Here is a 21,854-nt window from a genome sequence, read left to right on the forward strand (position 1 = left end):
GAGCCTGGGGCTCCAGACTCCCGCCTCTCTCTGTCTCCCACAGCCATGGACTAAAGACAGAATGGGTGAAGATTTGCACAAGTACCACGACCCATGCCACATCAGGCTGAGCTCCCTTAGCTGGTTACCTGCTCATTGCAGGGTTGTGTTTTCATAGCCTCTGGACCACAGGTGACTGTGCCCTATACTGTGAGCCACTTAAAGGTGGGGTCTAGTCTAAGGCATGAACAGCTAAGGTTGGAATGAATTGGGGGTCGCCTAGACCTGGGTGGGACCTCAAGAATCTATGCTCCTGTGGCTTGAGCAGATGGGCAACAGCCTCAGGATTCCTAACTTGATGGTTCTAAGGCTAAACTGGGCCAGGACCTGGGCAGGCAGCAGGCAGCAGGGTGGCAGGTGGCAGGCGGGGCTATACAGGAGGACGCAGCAGCTCTGCTTCCTGTGGGTTAGAGCCTCTCACCAGCCCTGGGGGAGGTTGCACAAATCTTCCTGTGCAGGCCTCAGGCTGCCTACCTCCCTTCCTGGCCTGTGCATATCCTGCCTGTTTCCCACTCTGCCTGCCACCTGGGCTGCCTGCCCTGGGCCTCAGTCTGTGTCCTCCATCACCCGGGCTGGCCAGGGCCTGAACTGGACATTGTGAGCCACCCTCCCATCGCTGGGCAGGGCTCCTTCCTCATTTCGCTGCTGATTCTAGCCCCAAACAAAACAGGTTGAGCCTTTTTCCCTCCCTCCAGCAGTTGTCTCTGGCTTGTGGCTGCCTTCTGAGCTTGCAGACGGCGCCGGCTGGAAACGGGAGGGAGCGCCTGGGCCAGTCGTGCTAGGACTGGGACAGGCTCCTGGCTCCTGGCTCCTGGCTCCTGGCTCCTGGCTCCTGGCTCCTGGCTCCTGGCCCACATTCAAGCCCTGCTTGAGGCAGGAGTGCTAGCGTTTGACACGACAGACTTCTGAGGATGATGGCTCAGCTGCAGTTCCAAGATGCCTTCTGGGTGAGTAGAGTCGTCGTCGGGGACGGTGAGCTTGTGGAACAGGTCCAGTCAGGCAGAATAGGAAGGTGACATAGAGGGTGCAGCCTGTATCACAAAAAAATGTGCCTTGAGTTTGGTCTTAATTATCATAGAGATGGCCTGAACCACAGACTTGACTTGGAAGGCAAAAGAGGGGCCCTGGCTGAGATAATGATTTCTCTACAGACATCATCCCAACAGCCTCTGTGCTTGCAGGCTGGTTCTCCTCTGGGACATGCAGCCCCAACAGCAGAGCTTAATGGAGGATTTGAGGAGGACACGATGATGGGGGGAGGGGCACAGGGAGCCGTCAGCAGTCCGGGCACTAGGCCACCGTTTTGTTCAGTTTGGTTCCTGGCTTTGTATGGGCTCTGTAGGTCACATTTTCTCTCTGGACCTCAGTTTCCACATCTATATGATGGACAAATAAACATTCGACAACTGAAGGTGACCCCATACAGTAAAGCCCTGAGACATTTCTCCTTTTCCCACCTCCGATCCCCTGCACACGTGAAGGTGGCTGCTGTGCTAGGCAGCTCCCTGCTAGCCTTTTCAGACTCAGCACAGGTGTAAATCAAATCTTTTCAGCCATGAAATAAGAAAACCCGGCCAGTGGTGGCAGTAAAGGGGCTGGGCCCAGGCCGCGGAGCTTGCCCACTCCTCCTGTTTTTCCACCTTCAGCTTTTTCTCTACCCCCTCCCCCCCCCATCCTCCACGTTTCTTGGAGAGAAGTTGAGGCCTTTTGGTTAGAGCTAGGGTTGGGTTTCTCCTGAGGGTGACACAGCCAACCCCACAGGGGACTCTCTGGGTTTCTCACTCGTGTGTTTCCACGAAGCCTCAGCCGAGGCCCTTTCCTGGGTCTGCACGCAGCCAGGAGGATGGGAGTTAATAAGCTGCCGCTTCCTTCCTTTCTGGCCAGCTTTGCTTGGGGCCCACGCTAGAGTGTGAGTGGCCTTCCTCCCTTGAAACTGACTGCGCAGAGGAGAGGGTACCTGGTGCCCATCTGGGCTTCAGTTCCTGTGTCTTCACAAAGAGAGTGGAGGACCAGTTCAGAGCCACGGATGAAGGCAGCTACCTTGGCCATCTCATTCACCAGGATATTCAGTGCTTGAGCTAACAGCTCGGATCCAATTACTGCTCTAACTGGGAGCTCTGCAGCCAGGGAAGAGCAGGGACCCTCACCATTTCACCCCTGCTATCCCAACCCTGGATCAAAGCTGAGGAGAGCAACCCCAGGGCAGGGTCCAGACACATGGATAGTATATATATGGCATCAGGGTGTGGCTCAGTGGTAGTGGCAGCACCCAGCTCAGCCAGGGCTGTTTCCTGGGTGGTGCCACACCCACACCCTGTTCTTGCCACACCTCGGGGACTTCGGGTACCTTCTCATCTCCATGGCTGACTTCCTGGGCCTGGGTCAGGAGAAGCCTTCCAGGGAAGGCAGAGCTGGGACAAGGAAGAAAGTGGACAGTGGGAGCCTTTCCCACTGCCCTTGAACCCTGCAGCCTGGCAGCACACTCCTTGAAAATAGCCTTAGGTCTGGAGCAGTGGCATATGTCTGAACTCTCAGCTCAGGGAGACAGAGACAAGAGGGTCAAAACAAGTTCAAAGCAAGCCTAATCTGCATAGTAAGAGCATGTCTCAAATAAGATGGAGAGACCAAGGCAGAGTGTGTAGTGAGGGATAAAGAAAGGAAAGAAAAAGACATTTTTTAAGATGAAATTTCATTTTTATTTTATGCATATGGGTATTTTGCCTGCTTGCATGTCTGTGCACCATGTGCATGCAGTGCTCGTGGAGGCCAGAAGAGGGCGTCAGACCCCCTGGAACTATAGTTTAAGATGGTTAGTGGGAATTAAACTCAGGTCCTCTGGAAGAGCTGCTAATGCTCTTAGCTGTTGAGCTATCTTTCTAGCCCCAACATCTAGTTTTAAAGTAGTGGAAGGAAACCTCTGAGCTGGATGGAACATATGTAATCTCAGAACACATCATTTATCTGGCAACTTTGTCTATCCTGACCACAGGTGGGAACCAGCCATATTTTTTTAACTTTCTTTTTATTTATTATTTGTGTCTTTTATACCATGTCTCCACATCATGTCTCTCTCAATCTTGCTCATCTCCCTGTCCCACATAAAACAAATTAAAAATTAAGAGAAGAAGGTGGGGGGGAGGGGAGAATCTTGTCGTGGAAGCTGCAGTGTGACACAGTGAGTCACAAAGTGAACCCCTTCATCCACACATTTTCAGATGCAGGCATTCATCCCAAAGAATCATTGGTCTGGTTCAATGCCCCTGGTCTCTGCCATACCTTTGATGTGGACCCTCACTGGGACTTTTCATGGACACCCACTTGTTGCCCTGAGTCTGATGGATGGACCCCCCCACACACACCATGCTCCAGGAGATCACAGATGGTGTAGATGTAGGGGTGGGCCAGCACATAACCCTGGAACTGGGTAGTTGCAGGGTTGGTCAGCCCACCAGCTCTCCCCAGTCTTCTCCACCAGGGGGAGCTCTCCAGCATTTCCCTGGCTATGTCATATCTTGCAGAGATGAGCAAGGGGTGGGGTCACTGTTTTCCACTTTACATCCTCAGGGTCAGCTGTCCCACACCCACACCCACACCTTCTGGGCCAGCTCTACTGTGCTGCCCAGGCCAGGTGCAGGGAGCCCTCTGCTGAGTGCTGCAGCTGATGAGGGGCGAGGCCAGCTTTCCTGCTCTCCTGACCTCACGACCAGCTTTCCCACCTGCCTCAGGCATCGATGGGGGCATCTCTTCCCTCATCCATCCACCTTATGGCAGATGAAGGGTGGGGTTAGGGTTCCCACTCACATTCTTGGAGTTGGTTCACCTATACCTTCCTCAACAGGGTCAGGTCCACTGTGCTACCTAGATGAAGTGTAGGGCCTACTTTCCCGAGTGTCCATCTAGTAGAAGGGTCAGTTCCTTCGCCAGCTGGAGGTGGTAGAGGCAAGAGGGAGGTCATCTTTCCCTCATTCCCACCACCACACTGCAGATGAGGGAGGTGGTGTTGACCAGCTGTATTTCTAACATCTGTTGGTAATGTTTCCTAGGAATTAAAGATGTTCCTAAGAGCTATCACCAGAACTCATACACTTTACTCATAGAAGATGCCCCAAAGCTCTCCCTCCCTCCCTCCCTCCCTCCCTCTCTCTCTCTCTCTGTGTGTGTGTGTGTGTAAGCATTTGCATATATAAGTATGGATGCATGTGTGCCATGGTGTGTGTGTGTATCAGATGATGGTCTCTGGCATTTGTGTCCTCCCTCACCTGTTGAGGACAGGGTCTCCTTGTTTGTTGCTATGTGCACCTGGCTACCCATCAGGCCCTTGAACTTCCAGGAATTCTCCTGTCTCTCATTCCATTTTACCTTACGCACGCTGGGATTACAGACACGAGCTGCACCTGATTTTATGTGGGTTCTGGGTTTCAAACTCCTACATGCAAAGCACTTGACCCCTGCCCCACCCTGAAGATTTTAACAAGCCCCACAAAGTCTATTTACCCACAATTTGAACAAGTGGTGTAGAGAACTATCCTCCCAGTCAAACTGCAGCAATCCTTACAAGTTCAGCTGGGGCTGTTTGCCAAAGATCATCTCTGCTGGGCTTGTTGCTATTGGTTCTCTTGGAAGATAGGGCCGGGAGAATCATGACACCTTCACCTAAATTTCCAGCTGCCCCTCCTACCCAGTTGTCTGCAGTTTTGTCCTAATTGCACGCGGGCTTGCCTCTGGTTCTGGGGAAAGGGCTAGAGCATATACACAGGGAAGGGCGAGGGGAGGAGTTCTCTCTGTGAGGCTGTAGGGAAGTCGTCATCCCTGCTGGGTGCAAATCTTCTATGGGCTGCTTTACCTGTCATCCATGTTCCTGCCTGTAAACTCTCACCCATTGCTCTGTAAGTAAACTCAATCGTTCCCCACTGTGGACATCAGTGGAGTAACGCCGTCACTGGGACCATGGGAGGAGGGGGATAGATGCTGTTTATGCCTCTATCTAGGGAAGGAATTTTAGTAACAAGTGTGTCCATGGAGTCCTGTAGATACAGTCATTAGTAGAGGTCTGTCTGGGGCCTGATTCATAGTTGGTGGTAGATTAATGTTTGTGGACCTGAGCCTGGAGAGGCGTTCTCATCTGGTAGCAATAGAGACAGAAACATTCTAGAAAACATATGATAGGTTGAGCATGATGGCACATACCTGTAATGCAGCATTTGGGAGGCGGAGGTAGGAGGAGAGCAAGTTTAAGGACAGCCTGGCTACAAAGGAAGCTGCAGGCTAGCTAGGGGGCATGTCTGAGCTTTTCCCTTTAGTACACAGTCATATCAAGGCTGGGCCTGTCCCTTCCCTGTTTTCTGGAGCCTCTTCCCCTTCCCAGTCCCAAGACTCTGAGTTTCCCCATTTAGGCTGAGAAAAAAACCTAGAGGCTCCACATCAGCATGTCTAAAGACATCTGTCCTCTCTAACCTGTCTACTGTGGTGCCAAGATAGCTTGCCACTTGCCATGCTGTTGACAGCCTGTCCCGGACTGTTAAAGAGATGAATATGCCCTCTTTAAAAAACAAAACAAAATAAAAGATCAATCAATATCGGAACCAAAAAGGAAATCAGGAATTGAAAAAAAAAAAAAAAAAAAAAAAAAAAAAAAAAAGGGAAGAGTACCTTTACACCATACCACACAACTAGTACTATTTTGCTATATATGATTACTTTACATAGGCACAGGCATACTATGTGCATAATTTTGTATTCTCTTTTTATGTTTCTGCTATTTCAATTTTTATTTTAAATCGTGGTAAAATACACATGAAATATATCAATTGGAGACTCTGTTCTCAGATGTAGTCAGCTGAAGAATTTGTCCTTGGATGTTGGTATAAAACCTCTGAAACAAAAACTCAAAATGTTGTTGCTTAACAGGAAATTGTTCTGATATTCACGATAAAGGGAACTGAAAAGCATTATTTCCCAATCTACTGTGCCCATAGTTGTCCAAATATGAATGAAGTATATCACAATCTGCTCATTAGGAGGCTGGCATGCTCTTACAATGATGTGTGTACTTGGGAACTGGAGGCAGGAGGATTGTGAGTTTGACTACTGTGGGCTACAAAGTCTGAGTCTAGCCTGGACTACATAGTAAGTACAAAAACTACAAACTTCAAAAATAAGAGGACATGAAGCCAAGGTTGAGATTACTATGACTAATCTGAGCACATTGGAGCCAGTGGAAGGCTGAATGCTGTTACACACAGCCCAGGAACTGCAGGGAATGGTAGGACCAGGCTGAACTACCTGGGCCTGATGGTTGTTAACAAACTCCCAGCAGCTGGCTGGAAGGTGGTGGCTGTGATAGCAAAAGGCTGCATTTCCCTCTAGGGATTTGACTGGCAGGGCAGGGGAAAAAGCTCATCTGAGCCCATGTGTTTGTCAAATTAACTCTCCTTCCCCCAGTTCTGTAGTCCTGGCTATCCTAGAAGTTGCTCTGTAGACCAGGCTAGCCTCAAACTCAGAGATTAGCCTGCCTCTGCCTCCCCAGTGCCGGGATTAAAGGCATGCACCACCATTTTAGCCATTTTTAAATTGTATGGTTCAGTTGTGTTAGGAATATCCACACTGTGATGTGAGCCTCAACTTTTTAGCATGAACCTGTGGACACAGCTGAGCCTTCTTCATATTCAGTATTACCATGATGAATGGCAACACAGTTCTTCAGCTTTTGGATTTGGTAGACATGCTATAATTTACTTATCCAATTTGCTAGTGTTGAACTCTTATGGTTGCTGCAAGTTGTTGTTCTGACCACTGATATGAGGGATTACTCTTTGAATATAAAGATTTTTCACTTCGGGGCGATTTCCTGGGGATAAATGTCTGAGAGAAACCTCTGCTGTAAAGTGTGGGACCCTACTCCTCATACTGGGTTGTCTCGTCCAGACTTAATACATGGAGAGGTGTATAGTCTTACTGCAACTTGATAAGCCATGTTGTGTTGATTCCCATGGGAGACCTGCCCTTTCCTGAACAAGAAATGGAGGGGAGTAGATTAGGAGTGGGAACAAAGAGGAGTGGATGGAGGGACTGGGAAGGGAGGAGGGCAGGGAAACTGCAGCCCATGATGTGAAATAAATAAATATATTTCAAATAAAATAATGAGTGGGTTACCCCTTGCTTTGGAGTCAGCAGCTACTCTTGGGCCTCATAAGCTAAGGAGCCTTTTTTTTTTTTTTTTTTTTTTTTTTTTTTTACAGTGGCAGGGGGATCCGATCGACTTGGAAGGGTGTGGGCCTGTGGGGGACAAACCAGAGCCAACAAAGCTTTGAGGAAGACGTGGAGCAGGGCAGGACTTCATTAACTTAGGACCAATGAGCCAGTGGCTCCATGAGAGCCCGGGGCTGGGAAGCCACAGGAACATGTCTAGAATGCAGGAGGCTCTGGGTGTGTTAGCCTTGGCTGCCACACCTGCTTGCAGTGGCTATAGGGAAAAATGAGGTGAACACTCTGAACAGGCTTGTAAGATGTGATACATACACATGCACACATACACAACTGCATATATAAAACCATGTGACATATATGTGTGTGTATGAAGTGCAGGATGCTGAGGGCCTCATAGGCAACCTGTTGTGAAAAGCTGGGCATAAGCTTGTGTTTACAGCAAGGCTCTCTGGAGGGCTACACAGGTGACGAATGGATGTGGTTAGCTGCTGGGAGCATAAAAGAAACTGATGAGGGACAAGGCGAAGTGGCTGTGAGCATTTTTGGAATATAAATGTATCTACTACTGAGTTTTGGACCATGCCAATTTAACACTCAATGAGTTAAATAAATCAAGATGAAAGAGAGGCCATTTGTTTCTTGTTCCATGAAGATTTTTCTTAGTCTTGGCTGCTGAAGTCATCCCCAGAGGAGCACAGTAGCACCTCTTTGTGCCATTTCAACAGCACCAAGATGGCTGCTCCCCATGTATTTTCCCCCTCCCGCCATGGCCTGCAAGGAGATAATCAGTGAGAGCTGGGCACAGGCAGCCCAGCGCCCTCTGCTCTTCCATTCTAAGCTGGTTGGTCTTGGTTCAGTTATTATCTGAGTGGGATGGCCTGCTGGCTCCCACCGTGTTAATACTGGTTTCTGTGGATTTGGTAGAGGTTGATTTTCTATGCTTTTTCTCACTCCAATGAAGTACGGGGATGTATTAACTTTTTGCAAGTAAATATAGATTACATATGTTACACACGCACAAAGGACATTTTAAAATGAAACTAAGTAATTCCTGCTTTCAGGTCCAGAAGGTATTTAAGGCCAAGTTTGTGGTCTAACATTACCTCTTGCAAAGGCTGTGCATGAGGGCAGCAAGAGACCCAAGAGCTTGGCACAGCTGTGCTCGTTCTAGTATCCAGGCTGTCCGAAGGGTTAGGAGACAGAGCTTTGTGGCTATGCTGGCTCTGCTCTTTGTTGTTATTTTGTTTGGTTGGTTTGGGGACTTTTGTTTGTGGTTTTGTTGTTTTTTTGTTTGTTTGTTATTTGAGACAGGATTTCTCTGTTTAGCTCTGGCTGTCCTGGAACTTGCTTTGTAGACCAATCTGGCCTCCAACTTACAGAGATCCACCTGCCTCCTCTTCCCAAATGCTGAGCTAAAGGTGTGTGCCACCACCGCTCAGTTTGACTCTGTTTTTGCAATGCCTGTGCATTCCAGGGTGCACTGGCTGCAGGGTCTACTCTCTGTAGAAAATGTGAAGGCAATTCTTGATGATCTGGTTAGTACTTTTGGCTCCAGAAACTTAACCATTTCTCTGCCTCTTCTGGCATCTGCATAGAGCTAGAGCAGCTCCTGGGAGCCTTGGTGGGGCCAGCACAGTGCTTGTTTGGATGTTAGAGGGTAGGGAAAATTTGGGAGCTAGGAGGGGCTGACCAGCCGTGGGTGGTATGTGAAGAGGAGAGGGCACAGAGAATATTGTGCAAAGCAGCTGGTAGGAAGGGAAGCCCCAGCTGGATTGTGAAAGGCTTCCATCCCTAAGGGGTGGCAGAAACACTTCCTTCTGCCTTCTCTGCCCCTTTTTTGTGGCGCCTGCTTCTTCTGCTGCCAAATGGTTTGTGGCTGCAGGCTACAGCTGGACTGCCCTCCTATCCTACCTCACCCAAGCCGGCTGGGACCGCAAAGTGCTCCAGGGAAGGAACTTAGTGGAGAAGGTGAAAGTGCCCTAACTTTGAGCTACCTACACCAGGGCTACTCTGTGAAGGCCACTCCCTCACAGGCTCTGCTCTTCCTGATAGATTCTTGATGCCTTGCCTGATATCACCCTCACTTGTTGGGTGGCCTTGGAGACAGTCATTTCCCTTTCTGAGTTCCACTCTGCTAGTCTGTTTTGGAGCTGAGTCACTATCACCTACAAACTGCCTTGGAGGAAGAGGAGGCTCCAAGCAGTGAGTGGTAGGAGACCGTTGATGGCTCACCATAGTGAGCTGGGCCAGGAAGATGTATAACTGGATGCATGCCTCTTGAATATAGATCTTTTCTAAAACACCTCTTTAACCATGTTCAACATTACATACCACTGCCAGAGAGTTGTCTCTTTAGTTTTAAATCACAAGCTGACCCATGTCCTCTCACTCAATTACACTAATGGTTCCATGAGATTGTTATGCTCTTTTTTTTTTTTAAATAATTTTTTTTCAGTTGGGCCTGCGCCAGCAAGTGCATGCATAACTGTAATCCAAGCACTGGGGAGACTGAGATAGGAGAATCATTAATTCAAGACTAGCCTGGACAAGATGGCATGATTCTGTCTCAAAAAAAAAAAAAAAAAAAAAAAACCACCTGGGCATGGTTTAATGCCTTAATCCCAACACTTGAGAGGCAGAAGCAGACAGATCTCTGTGAGTTTGAGGCCAGCCTGGTCAACAAAGCCAGCAGAGCCAGAGCTGTTACACAGAGAAACTATCTTGAAAAAAAGAACACAACAACAACAAATCAAAACAAAATACATTAACTGATATGTAACAATTGAGTTGGGGAGATGGTTCCATTGGACAGGTACCTGTTGCTCAAGCATCAGAACCTGTGTTCAGATCCTTAGCACCTGTGTAAAAGCCAGACAGCATGCACACATGACCCCCGCACCAGGAGAGTGCAGGCAGGTGGATCTCTGAAACTTACTGGCCAGCCAGTCCAGGTGAATTGATAAGCTCCAGGTTCAGTGAGAGACCCGAACAACAACAACAACAAAGATGAAAAACAGCTTGAGAGAACCCTAAAGTTGACCACAGGCCTTCATGTACAGGAAAATACGCACACAGTGTGGATATACACATACAACCCCCCTACACACAAGAACTGCTCATTAATGGGGCATCATGAAATGGTTTGATAACATGTATAATCATTTCTGCTTCCTTAAACACACGCTATCTTTGAATGCTATCTTTTCCTCACTATGAAAACTTCCAGAGATCCTCATTTTCAGCTTTTTGGAATGAGCATACAGTGTTGTGAAAGTCTGATGTTCCTAATCTAGCTTCTCAAGGAGGAAACAGGCTGGTAAGATGGGGTGTGGGAGTAGGAACTTGGACCAGGTGGGGCTTGGCTGCTACTAGGGTTAGAGAACCCTTTGGAATTCTGGAAGGGGTGGCCTTGTGCCCTGAGCAATGGGTGATAGAGCAGACAGGCAGGGCAGCCACCATTAGGTGATGGGAAGTAGCCCCAGAGATTTTCCACCAGCATGAGGATGGGGTGTCAAGAGGGACTCAGGCTTCTCGGCTGCAAGGAGAGGCAAGGGAAAGGAGCCACAAGGGTAGAGGAGAGGGGACTCTGTGTGGCCACAAGGAAGGGCTGGGGCAGACAGAGGGGATAAGGGCAGAGTTAGAGCAGGACCAGAGCTCTCAAAAACCTGTGCCTACTCCAGACAGAGTAGGTCATATTTTCTGGGGGTGGAGCCATCCTTAAATGTGTGGCCAAGCCAAAATGCCACTGGAACATGTTATCTGTGGTGATGAGTCCTGTTGCCTTTACCACTTGCATGGCTTCCTTGACTCACCTGAGAAGCAGGCGAGTTTGAAGGGTTGGTGTATGTGTGTTGAGTTTCTGTGACAAATACATGTAGCATAGAATTGATTTTATCAGTGTTAAGTGTGTCAGTCCATGGTATGAAGCATGTTTATCATCTGAACAGAAACTGCTCCCCTTAAATGATATAATTCCCTCCCACCCTGCTCTGTTTGCTTTCCAGGCTGTGACATGGTACCTGGGGAGTTGGCTTATAAAGAGGGAAGGTTTCTGTGGGCTCATGGTTTCCAACAGTTACTTAGTCCCATTGCATTAGTCGGTAGTGGGGCAGAACATCATGGGAACCAGGAAGGAAGGTGGGGAAGAGAGGGGTGGGGTGGAGACAGGGAAGAAGTGGGAGGGAAGAAGGAGAGGAAAGCTGGCCCCTGGTGACATACTTCCTTCCATTAGGACTCACCTTCTAAGGGCTCTGACACTCTCTGGCGGTGCCACAGGCTGGCCCAGCCTTTGGCATGTAGGCCTTTGAAGGATATTTATCTTCTAAACCCATACATTCTCTCCTCATCCCATTTCACATCTATTCTCTCTCTCTCTCTCTCTCTCTCTCTCTCTCTCTCTCTCTCTCTCTCTCTCTCTCTCTGTCTCTCTGGCTGTGTGTGTGTGTGTGTGTGTGTGTGTGTGTTGGGGTGGAGGTGAGGGCCCCAGGGGTTAAGCCTCAGCCTTGCATGCACAAAGCAAGTACTGTCTCACATATCTCTATCATCACCTCTTGCTCTGTTCATTTCAGTCGTGTCTGTTTGGTTTGAGACAGGGTCTTTCTGTACAGCCCAGGCAGCCTTTGAACTCTGCTGTACCTCTGCCTCTACCTCTAGAGTGATGCAATTGTAGCTGTGTGCACCACACCCAGCTCCGCTGTCTGCCTCCTTGAATTTGACTGGTCTAGGCACCTGTATTTATATAAGCAGAGACCCATCATATTTATTCTCCTGTCTGGTTTAATAGACTTTGGCATAATGTCTTTGAGGCTCATTCACACGGCAGTGTCTGTCAGGAGTATTCTCTTGTATAGCACAATCACATTCCATCATAGTGAAAGAAATGTGTCTGGGGTGTTAGGAAAATCACCACACAACCCAAAGTATTTTGGTAAAGCAAAAAGTTTTAATTCTGCAGAAGGGCTGTGCCCAGTTGATCAGGCAAGCATGGCCACAGTGGGTCCTGTTGGGTGTTTACTCCTAATGCAAAGGGGTCCTGTGCCTCACTCTGAGTGGTCCAAGCTTGAACTCACATTCTTATAGGATTGGCTGATTTAAAACAATGCAGCTGTAAGCAAAATGCAATTTTTGGCAAAAAAAAAAAAAAAAAAAAAAAAAAAAAAAAAAGTAATTTGACTTCAAGAAGTGCTGGTCCTGGAGGGATTTGAAATTCTGCCAAGTGACTTCTTTTTGAAAATCTTTTTAATGGCATTTTGTTTTATTTGACCATTTGACAGAAAAGACAGCACACTTTGTTTGTAATCTGGACACAGCAAGCATGTGCCTGGTCTGTGTATGCATCTATCCATGAACACTTGGCTGTGTCTTCCTTTTGGCTGTCATGATTAATGCTGCTTTTCATTCAGTGTGGATCTAAAATTGGGGTTTCTGGACCTCATGGTAATGACATGCTTAATTTTTCTTTCCTGATATTGAGATCAAACTCAGGGCCTTGCGTGTGTTAGGCAAGTGCTTTACCCATGACCTGGATCCCCAGCCACTTCATAAACATTCTAAGAAACTGATTTTCATGCGGGCTGACCCACTTTATATTCCCTGAGCTATGGGGAAAGTGCAGATCGTTCCACCTCTTTGCTGAGGCGCTGATTTCCTTTTCTTTCTTTTTGAATCATGGCAATCTTCGTAGGCATGAAGTGGTGTCTTATTGTGGTTTGATTTGCATTTCCCTGATGTATAATGATGTAGAACATCTTTTTCTGTGCTTGTTGGTCACTGGTACATCTTCAGAGAAATGTCTGCTCAAGACCTCTGCCCAGTTTTGAATTGTGTCTTCATCTTCTTGTTGCATTCTTCATGTATTCTAGATGCTGCTCCTTTACTGGGTATGTGATTGTCAAGTCTATCTTCTACTAATACATCATTGCATTCACTGTCAGATATACACACACACACACCTTTAAAATTCAATTGATCTAGATGTGAACCATTAAATTTTTAATGTGTATGGGTGGTGTCCTGCCTACATGTATGTCTGTGCATCACTTGTGTGCCTACTTCCTGCCTTTGCAGGAAGATGCCATTGGCTCCCCTACAACTTGAGTTACAGATGGTTGTGAGCTACCATGTGGGTCTTCTAAAAGAGGAACCAGTGCTCTTAACCACTGAACAATCCTTCCAGCCACTATTTCTGAGCTCTTTATTTAATTCCATTGTTCTATGAGTCTGCCTTTGGGCCAGTACCATAGTTTTAATTATTGTAGCTCTCTAGTAGAGTTTGGAGTCAAGAAATGTGAATCTTCAAACTTTGTTCTTTTTCAAGATGGTTTTATCTGGTTGGGATATTTGGTAGGGTGCTTTGTTCTCATTCAATATAAGGAGACTGAGGTCTAGGCCTTCCTTTGGTTGCCATGTCTGGCCTGGCTACCTACTCAGCAAGTCCTGTTGCAATCCCACTCTGAGTGGACTAGAAAGACCCCCATAGTGGTTGGCTCTTCTTGGTGGTGACCTGTCCCTGTCTCTTTGGCGGGCTCTTGATTTCAAGATCTCCTTTATGGTCCATATACTCTCAACACTCTTCATGGGGAGTCTGGGGGAAGCTTGACATCCCAGGTCACTGCCCTGCTCCATAGGCCATGGTAGACCCTACTGGGAATTGATGCTATGTGACCTGTCTGCCTGAATATGAGGGGACTGTGAAAATTTCAACTTTGCTTCAAGGACCACATCCTTGGAAGCAAATGGTGTTCCTTTCTTGGTATCTTCTCAAGACCTGTCCTTGGACCAGCTCAGGGCCTATTCTACAGGTACAGCATCTTCAGACCACAGAGAATAGGAAGGGCAGTTGAGGGTAGTTCAAGCAAGCAAGGCCAGGAATGGTGAGCATGGGTGAGGTGAGCAGGGGGATCCTCCCAAAGTGTAGACCTTGTTCCTGGAGCTGAACCAACAGGGATGGGGGATGGGGCATCTGCATGGTCCAGTGTGGCACAAAGGGAGGATTGTGTCAGGAGCACCTGTGATGGCTCTCACTTTGATGCAGAAACAAGTGGAAACTGATGAGGGAGACAAAGAACTGAGTGTGACTCAAGTCAGGAGCTGAGTGTGAGGCAGATCTTCCTCCACCAGCCTGTGGGACATTCATCCCAGCCTTCAGAGAATTCCCAGCTCTGGAGGAAGGAATTCCTACACAGAGACTGAGATGAAATTGTGTGTGTGTGTGTGTGTGTGTGTGTGTGTGTGTGTGTGTGTCTCAGGAGTTCCAAAGGAGTTCCTCAGGAACTGTTTACCTTGTTTTTGCTTGTTTGTTTTTTCAGGTAGGGATCTTATAGCTCACTAATTAGACTAAACTGGCTGGCTAGCAGATTGGGATTCACCCATCTCCAGTTCTCCAGTGCTTAGATTACGAGTGCACTTTACTGAGCTATCTCCCTAGCATCAGAAGGTTCTGTTCAACAACTAATGCACAGGAACCCTAGGCCTGCCCAGCTTCCTAGGAACCAAGAGGAAGGAAACTCTTGCTGGTTAGAGACAACTTTTCCCAAGATGTGGCTCTATGCAAATGCTCACTGTTTGTCAGGGCAAAGCAAAGTCCTAGTTCTCAGAAGGAGTCCTTTTCTTAGAGAGGGCTGTCTTCTTCCTCACTCTGACCTTAGAACCCAATAACTGCCCTGCTTCACATCCGTGTTCATGGGTGGCCCTGGGAGCCCTTCAACTTCCTGCATCTCTGGATATGGATATAAATCAACTTCCTGCAGACTGAGACTGGAGACATGCAAACCTTAACGAGGGAAGGAGTCTCACACACATTCATGGGTGGTGCAGAGCCTGGCTAGCTCTGAGCCTTAGGAATGGCTCAGCCAGAGCAGGGATCTACTTGGAGTTCAGACCCTACTCAGACCATTGGAGAGCCTGAAAGGCTTTTCTCCAGAGGGTGTAGGACAGGCATGGTCTCCCCTATGGGTCCAGTAGCTTATTTCTGTCCTTGGAGAAAACTCACTTGTAATTCACAGCCACAGAGCAGGATATCCCACACCAGCCTTGCAGAGCCCGAGGTATACAAGTTCACCCCAGTTTCCAGATGGAAATATTGAGACCCAGAGAAATGTTTCAGTGAGGCTCCAACCATAGTTCTCTTTTTCAGTTTCCTTTTTTGTTGTCTTTTTGTCAGTATGTGCTAACCACAATAGGCACCATTTTCCAGAAGTCACTGAGTGTCCATGTTCCTTCATGAGTCATTCCACTGAGTTCTCAGAGCCCCTGGAAGGTATGATGATGGTTGCCCTTCTTTACCCAGGCAGTGGTTTCAGCACTAGGATTAAGTGACTAGCCCAAGGTTCTGTCTAAGTGAGTGGGACAGATCAGGACCAAGGCCCAGTGCTCAGCTCTGCTGTGTCCATTGCAGGAACTCCCCCAGAACAGTGCACTCCTGAGACATCCCCTGGCGGTAAAGGGAAGGGTCTATGATCGCCAGGGATGGCATTTGCAGGGACAATGCCTGAGCCTTTGGTGCCTGTGTGGACCAGCTAAGGGCATGCTGTGAGCTGTGTCTGTCCTTTGGAGACAGCCTAGGACCCTTCAGGTTTCCTGCATCTCCTCCTGGTCTCAGGGTCAAGAGAGGCTTCATTCTGTCCTGCACATTCACCACCCCAGCTCCCACCTCTTCCTTTAGTCACTTATACTCACCCAAGGCATTTGCCTCCTACCGTATTCTCTGCCAGACCCTGGTGAGTCCTGGACTGACTGCTGTATCAACATGGCAGGAGCTCCATGAATGGTATGTCATTAGGCTTGTTGACCCTCAGATCTACTATAATGGGAATAGCCACAGCATAGCAGTCACCTTGTAGATTCTATGAGGAAGGAGGGATCCTGTAGCAAGAGCACCCAGCTCGTGCTGGTCTGCACCCCACCAGATCCCCCATATTATGCCTTCCTCCTCCTGAATTTGGAATCTGCCTCTTTATGTTCCTTGGGATGCTTTGGTCCCTCATTTTGCCTGACATGATTCTGCCCTGGCCAGCTGCATACCTCTTCTTCAGACTCTTGTCTGTCTGTCCCACCCTCCATTCTCCCCCTCCTTCCTGGCTCTGTAGGTTGCTAACTTGAAAGTGGACATAAAGAACTACAAACTTCACCACCCAAGGGATTCATTTCCATCTTGGGCTCTGCCTGCAAGATGTTCTCTCCCTGGCTCCCACACTCTTCCCCATTTCTAACATTTTGGTTTCATAAATCAGGAGACAGAAATAGAGGTTGAGTAGAGCCTTTAGACAAGGCAGAGTAGGTGGGAGACAGCAGGACCTCATAGAACAGGGTCTCTTAAGGACCATGGTAGGGTACCTTCCCTTCCTCACAACAGAGACCCATTTGTTTTTGTTTTTTTGAGATGGGGTCTCACTATGTTCTGGCTGTCCTGGAACTTGCTAGGTAAACCAGGTTGACCTTGACCACAAGAGATCTGTCTGTATCTGCCTCTTAAATGTTGACATTAAAGGTGTGTGCCACCATGCCTGGCCACTGAGGCCCATTTAAGAGCATAAAGTTTGCCAACCAGCTAGACCTTATTCAAAATCAGGTGTGCTCACCCAACAGAGTGTAACTTCTATCATCTTCCCACAGCCTCAGGACCACTGCCACACCCTGTGTTCAGTGTGACCAGTTAGTGTGCAGAAGGCCCCACTTACACACTCACGGTGGTCTCCTCAGGTGCTTCCTGGAAAGACCTGAAAACTCACAGCCTTCTCTTTGGGCTCCTAAAGGCTACAAAGTTGCCATCAGCCACAGCCCTATGGCTCCCCTGTACTTTGGAGCCCAGTGTGGACCCACACATCCTAGGATCCTGGCAGATTAGCAATGCAAGGGAAAGGCCCTGCAAGGCCAAAGGAGGCCACCAGACTGCAACTTGGTGGGAGGTTTTGGAAACTTCTTTCCAAATTTAAGCTCTAGTTGGCCCAGCTGGACACAGGCAGTTCTCCCTTGGAGGAAGTAAAAGTTTATGCTTAAGGCAAATATGAATGAAAATGGCCCCAGGACAAGTTGCCCCAAAAGATATGGTCCATGTGGATGTGTTTTATCCTCAAACAGCGCTGGGTAGACACACACACACACACACACACACACACACACACACACACACACACACACGTATTAGTTATAGAACAAAGGGTCTCATAAATCAAGGCATTTGCCAAACACATTGGTGGTGACCACAGGTAGGTGAGTCCAAGCAAAGAAGGGAAGTTGACATAGGTTTTAGGTGCTATCTGATGGCATTCTTAGCTTTGGAATTGGTGGAAACTGGAAACTTGTGGTCTGCCAGGAGTACACTTAAAGGCTCTCCTAATCACAAGGGCAGATACAGGGGTGGGTAATGAATGGCTTTCAGAGAGACTAAAAGTACCCAGGATGATTTGATGTTGGTCTGTAACATTCTACTCTCCATCATCATGAAGTTTGGTCAGTTGGCCTTGTAGATGTTTTAAGGCATGGGCAGACTTTCCTTTTGTCTGACAACTCCGGTGAATACTCCTCCACCTCCACCGGGGTGCCATGTCCTATAAAAAGTAAGTCTGCTTTTGCTTTATTGACCCTTTCCCCAACTCCTAGCCTGAGCCATCTCAGAAAAGCCACAAAGCACTGCTCTCCATACATGTACGTGTTTGCACAGGGCCCTTCCTACTCCTGGGCCAGAGGCACCTTGTCACAAAACATCTAGATGAACAGGTGATCTGAGGCTTGAGTCCTCTCTGGGCAATCACCAGCAATGGGTGCTCTCCGCCTCTGCTTGCCCTGCTCTGCATTTCCAAGACTATTCTCTCCTGGAAATTCTTCCATGAACTAACCTGGAACTGGCTCTCCTGTCTCTGCTTCAGTGATCAAGGCTTGGGCATCTGGAAACACCAACTAGTGATATTCCTTTTGCCCCTGATGGCCCCACAAAGCTGTAGTTAGGACAGCATTCCTATGGACCTTGAATTTATGAACTTCTCTCTACATGTCCTTCCCTAGGCTCTCCAGGCTAGTGATTGGCACACTCCCTGAAGCCTTCGGCCAACCATTGTCCATCAATCCATTTGTTTGTCCATCCAAGTCAGACCTGAGTATTTAAGCCTTTGCCTTCCTTAATTAACTAATAAGGGTGGGGATGAGCCCAATCTCAGAGTAATTCTTGGGGCAATGGGACAGCTTGCTTACTGCCCATTGACTTGTCCTTCCTATGTATACAGTGGATGTCACAATACCAGCTTCAGAACACTGTTGCAGAAAGAGAGGGGACTAGTCTGGCTAACTGTTTATGGGTAGTGAATAATGACTCATTGAATCCACAAGAAAGTGGGCTGGTCCCCTCCTGGGGCCCCAGGGCTAGCAGCAATCATAAAGCTACATCCTCTGGAAGAGTCTCTAGGTGCTTCTCTGGTCATTTATAAGTGCATGGTCGAGCACTGCCAGCACAGGCTCTGAGTACCAGGTCCTGTAAGGAGCCAAGCAGCATGCCCACCACCTTCCTGGAGTTCACAGTCTCTAGGGCAGTGTATTTACTATGTCAGGTTTCCCAATAGCCTTTGTGGTTGCGTTTCTTAGACCACAGGAGACAAGCAACAGGAAAGCAGTTGCTAGTTGGTGGAGCAATGGCAGGCACAGTGGGTGCAGGGCCCCTGCCGTCCAGTGGCCGAGGGAGGGAGGTGGGAGCAGCCAGCCACACTGTTGCTTGCTGGTGAATGTGCAGCATGCTGGCCAGAGCTTTGACGTTAGAGGCAGAGGACTAATTGCTCAGCTTTAACTCCACTCCCGTCAATAAATGCTGATTTTTTTTTTTTTTAAGTATTAAAAAGGGAAGAGCCCATGAGAAACCAGAAAGAGTTTCACTTGTAGGTGAGGCACAATGGGAACCCTGTCCTTTTTCCAACTCACAGATCTCTTTGCCCCACACTCAGGCCCCTGCCGGAACTTTTCTAGCCATTTTCAAAGAGAACCCACGTGGGTCCAACCTAGTATCAAAATAATGCAGTCTGAAGCTCCTCCTCTCCCAGCTTTACACAAGGATTCTCTGGTGGAAGAGGAGTCAGATCCCATGTGGTTTCTGGGAACTGAACCTGGGTCCCATGGAGGAGCAGCCAGTGCTCTTAACAGCTGACCCATCTGTCCGCCCCCCCCAATAAAATTCCAATGCAGTTCTTAGACATGCTCGACACTCCCACCCCAGACTCCACTCCGTAAGCAGCCGAAGCCATACCCTGTCCTGAATTGCTGGAGAAGATGAAAGCACTGGTCTACAGAACGCCAAAGCTCAGACTCATATCGGCACAGTCTATGGGCTGCATAGACTGTGTGCCCTTCACAGTCTGGAAGGTGAGAGATAGGTGACTTCAGCTCCACTCCAAGCTTCATTTGTGGCACATGAAAACTGAGACCAAAATCCGGGCCTTCCCCAAAGGCTAGAAATGTATCTGTCCTCCATATTCATGGGAACCTTTGAAAATGGCTCTCCCCTGCTTCAAGTGGGTCTGGGATGGGGGAGGGGAAGAATGATTCATTCTCCCCAGCCAGGCCACATGGCTATGGTAGATCTCTAGCGGAGGGGGACAGGGTGTTGGCTAGCCAGTAGGGGCAGGCATAGGAGGCTAGCATTGTGTGGCAGGTCCTGAGAATGGGATCTGGTAAAGGGATGACAGAGTTAAGAAGGCTTAGGATCAGGGCTCCTCATCTGAGTCATCTGAGCTCAAGTTCTGGCTGAGTCCTGTGGGTCATGTAGCCTGTCTTGTTCCCATTTTCCTTATCTGTGAATGGGGGAGGAGTCATTATCTGGGCCCCAGGGCCTGCCTCAGCATTAGCTCCGATCTGTGTTTGCTGTCCTCTTAGGAGCACCCTAACTCATGTACTCCTTAGATTGACTCTATGTAGTGAGAACTGTGAGGTCATTTCCACAGGGAAGGGAGTGGAGTTTGGGAACAGCCAGGGCCATGGCGTGCATGTGTGTGGGGTGAGCCGCATCTGGTCTGGAATTCCTTCCATCTTTTTTGAGCAGGATTGGGTACCTGGTACTGACCTCCAGCACCCTGAGTGGGTCTAACCTACAGAAAGCCTCCTGCCCACACATCCTAGGCAAAGAAAGCAGGCCCAAGGAGGAGGAACTTTCTTGCTCAGGAGCCAACCCTCACAGCCACTAAACGTGGTCTGAACAGGGGAAGGAGGAAGTGGTGGGGCCGGAGCCCCCTTCTTCTCCAAGCCAGTGGGGCATGCGTGGCAGGGTCTGATGGCTCGAAGTCCCGAAATGGAGCCCTTGGAGCCCCCAGAGGGGGCAGACCGCCCTTGCGTGAGAAGGCGCCCAGTTCTGCTCCATTCCCTCAAGGCTGCTTCCCGCCCATCCTCCTGGAGGCCTGGGTTGGTCCACAGGTGCTCAGTGTGGTCAGATGCTACATGGCAAAGCTGATCCCACTTCTGCTCATGTGGGCCTCGCAGGTGAAAGGACTGTCTATCAACACCCAGGACCCTGGCCTGACATGAATTTTCCCCAGGCCACCAGGCTGGGTGTGACTTCTAGCTGCTTCTCTGCTGTTTTGTTCTCTAGACAGTGATGCTCTGACCACCCTGGCACACCTGTAAGTCCAGGGCGCCTGGATTAAATCCTAAAACATAGCCCTGTTTTAAGGTGGAGATAATTTGAGTAATCATTTTCCAAAGATATCTTTTGTTTTGACTTGGGTTCTGGGGGGGGGTTGGTTTGCTAATATTTTGCTATAGTTCATTTCATTTTTAGAGACAGGATCTCACTCCAGACCAGGTCAGACTTGACCTCATTTCTCTCTTACCCCAGTCTCCCAAGTACTGGGGTTACAGGCAATGTGTCACCATGTGCAGCCTCAAAAGCTATCCCATGTGGGAGAGGGACAGGGACAGGGACAGGGAGAGTATATAGGCCAGAGCACTACTTCAGGTGTCCCTCCTCAGGAATCATTCACCTTGTTTGTTGAGACAGTCTCTTTCTGGAACTTGGAGCTCACTAATTCCTCTAGGCTATGGCCAGCAAGCCCCAGGGATTTGCCTGTCTGCCTCCTGTAAACCAGGGTTACAAATGCATGCCACTATACTCAGCTTCCTTTATGTGGTTGCTAGAGCTCAAACTCAGGCCCTCATATTTGCAAAGTAAGTACTTTACCAGGTGAACTAACTCTCTAACCCCAAAAGCTATCTCCTCCTCATACCTTCTGCACAGAGTTTTGATTTGAGCATCACAAAAAGCTCTTTTGTTTGTTTGTTTTCCAAGACAGGGTTTCTCTGTATTGCTATGGAGCCTGTCCTGGAACTCACCCTGTAGACCAGAGCTTGCTTAGAACTCACAGAGATCCGCCTGCCTCTGCCTCCTGAGTGCTGGGATTAAAGGTGTGCACCACCAATTCTTAACAAAAGCTATCTTTTTTAAATTAATTTTTGAATGCTTCAAAGTGAAATCATTTTTGGGGACTGAATGGCTCAGTGGCTTTGTTCTACTGAATGTCTGTGGGGCTGTGGCTTTGGGACTGAGCCAACCTAGGATACTCCAAGTTCTGTTGTGTGGCCTTGGGCAGTCCCTACCTTCTGTATGTGTCCTAATTTCCATTGGTCCCTTGCTAGGCCTT

The 21,854-nt window shown here is 48.5% G+C and overlaps 1 protein-coding gene across 2 annotated transcripts in view; it reads left to right on the plus strand.

The window, feature by feature from the left end:
- Positions 1-493: 493 nt before the first annotated feature.
- Pstpip1 (proline-serine-threonine phosphatase interacting protein 1) overlaps positions 494-21,854 on the plus strand; it is a 38,999-nt gene continuing 17,638 nt past the window's right edge. The window contains exon 1 of one of the 2 annotated variants that reach the window (XM_051197517.1): positions 494-986. In XM_051197517.1, coding sequence (XP_051053474.1) covers positions 951-986 — 36 coding nt within the window. In that variant the 5' untranslated portion in view covers positions 494-950. The remainder of the gene's footprint in view (positions 987-21,854) is intronic. The other variant, XM_051197518.1, reaches the window with a different exon arrangement.

The sequence above is a fragment of the Phodopus roborovskii genome, unplaced genomic scaffold (genome assembly GCF_943737965.1).
Source record: "Phodopus roborovskii unplaced genomic scaffold, PHOROB, whole genome shotgun sequence".
Taxonomy (NCBI): Eukaryota; Metazoa; Chordata; class Mammalia; order Rodentia; family Cricetidae; genus Phodopus; species Phodopus roborovskii.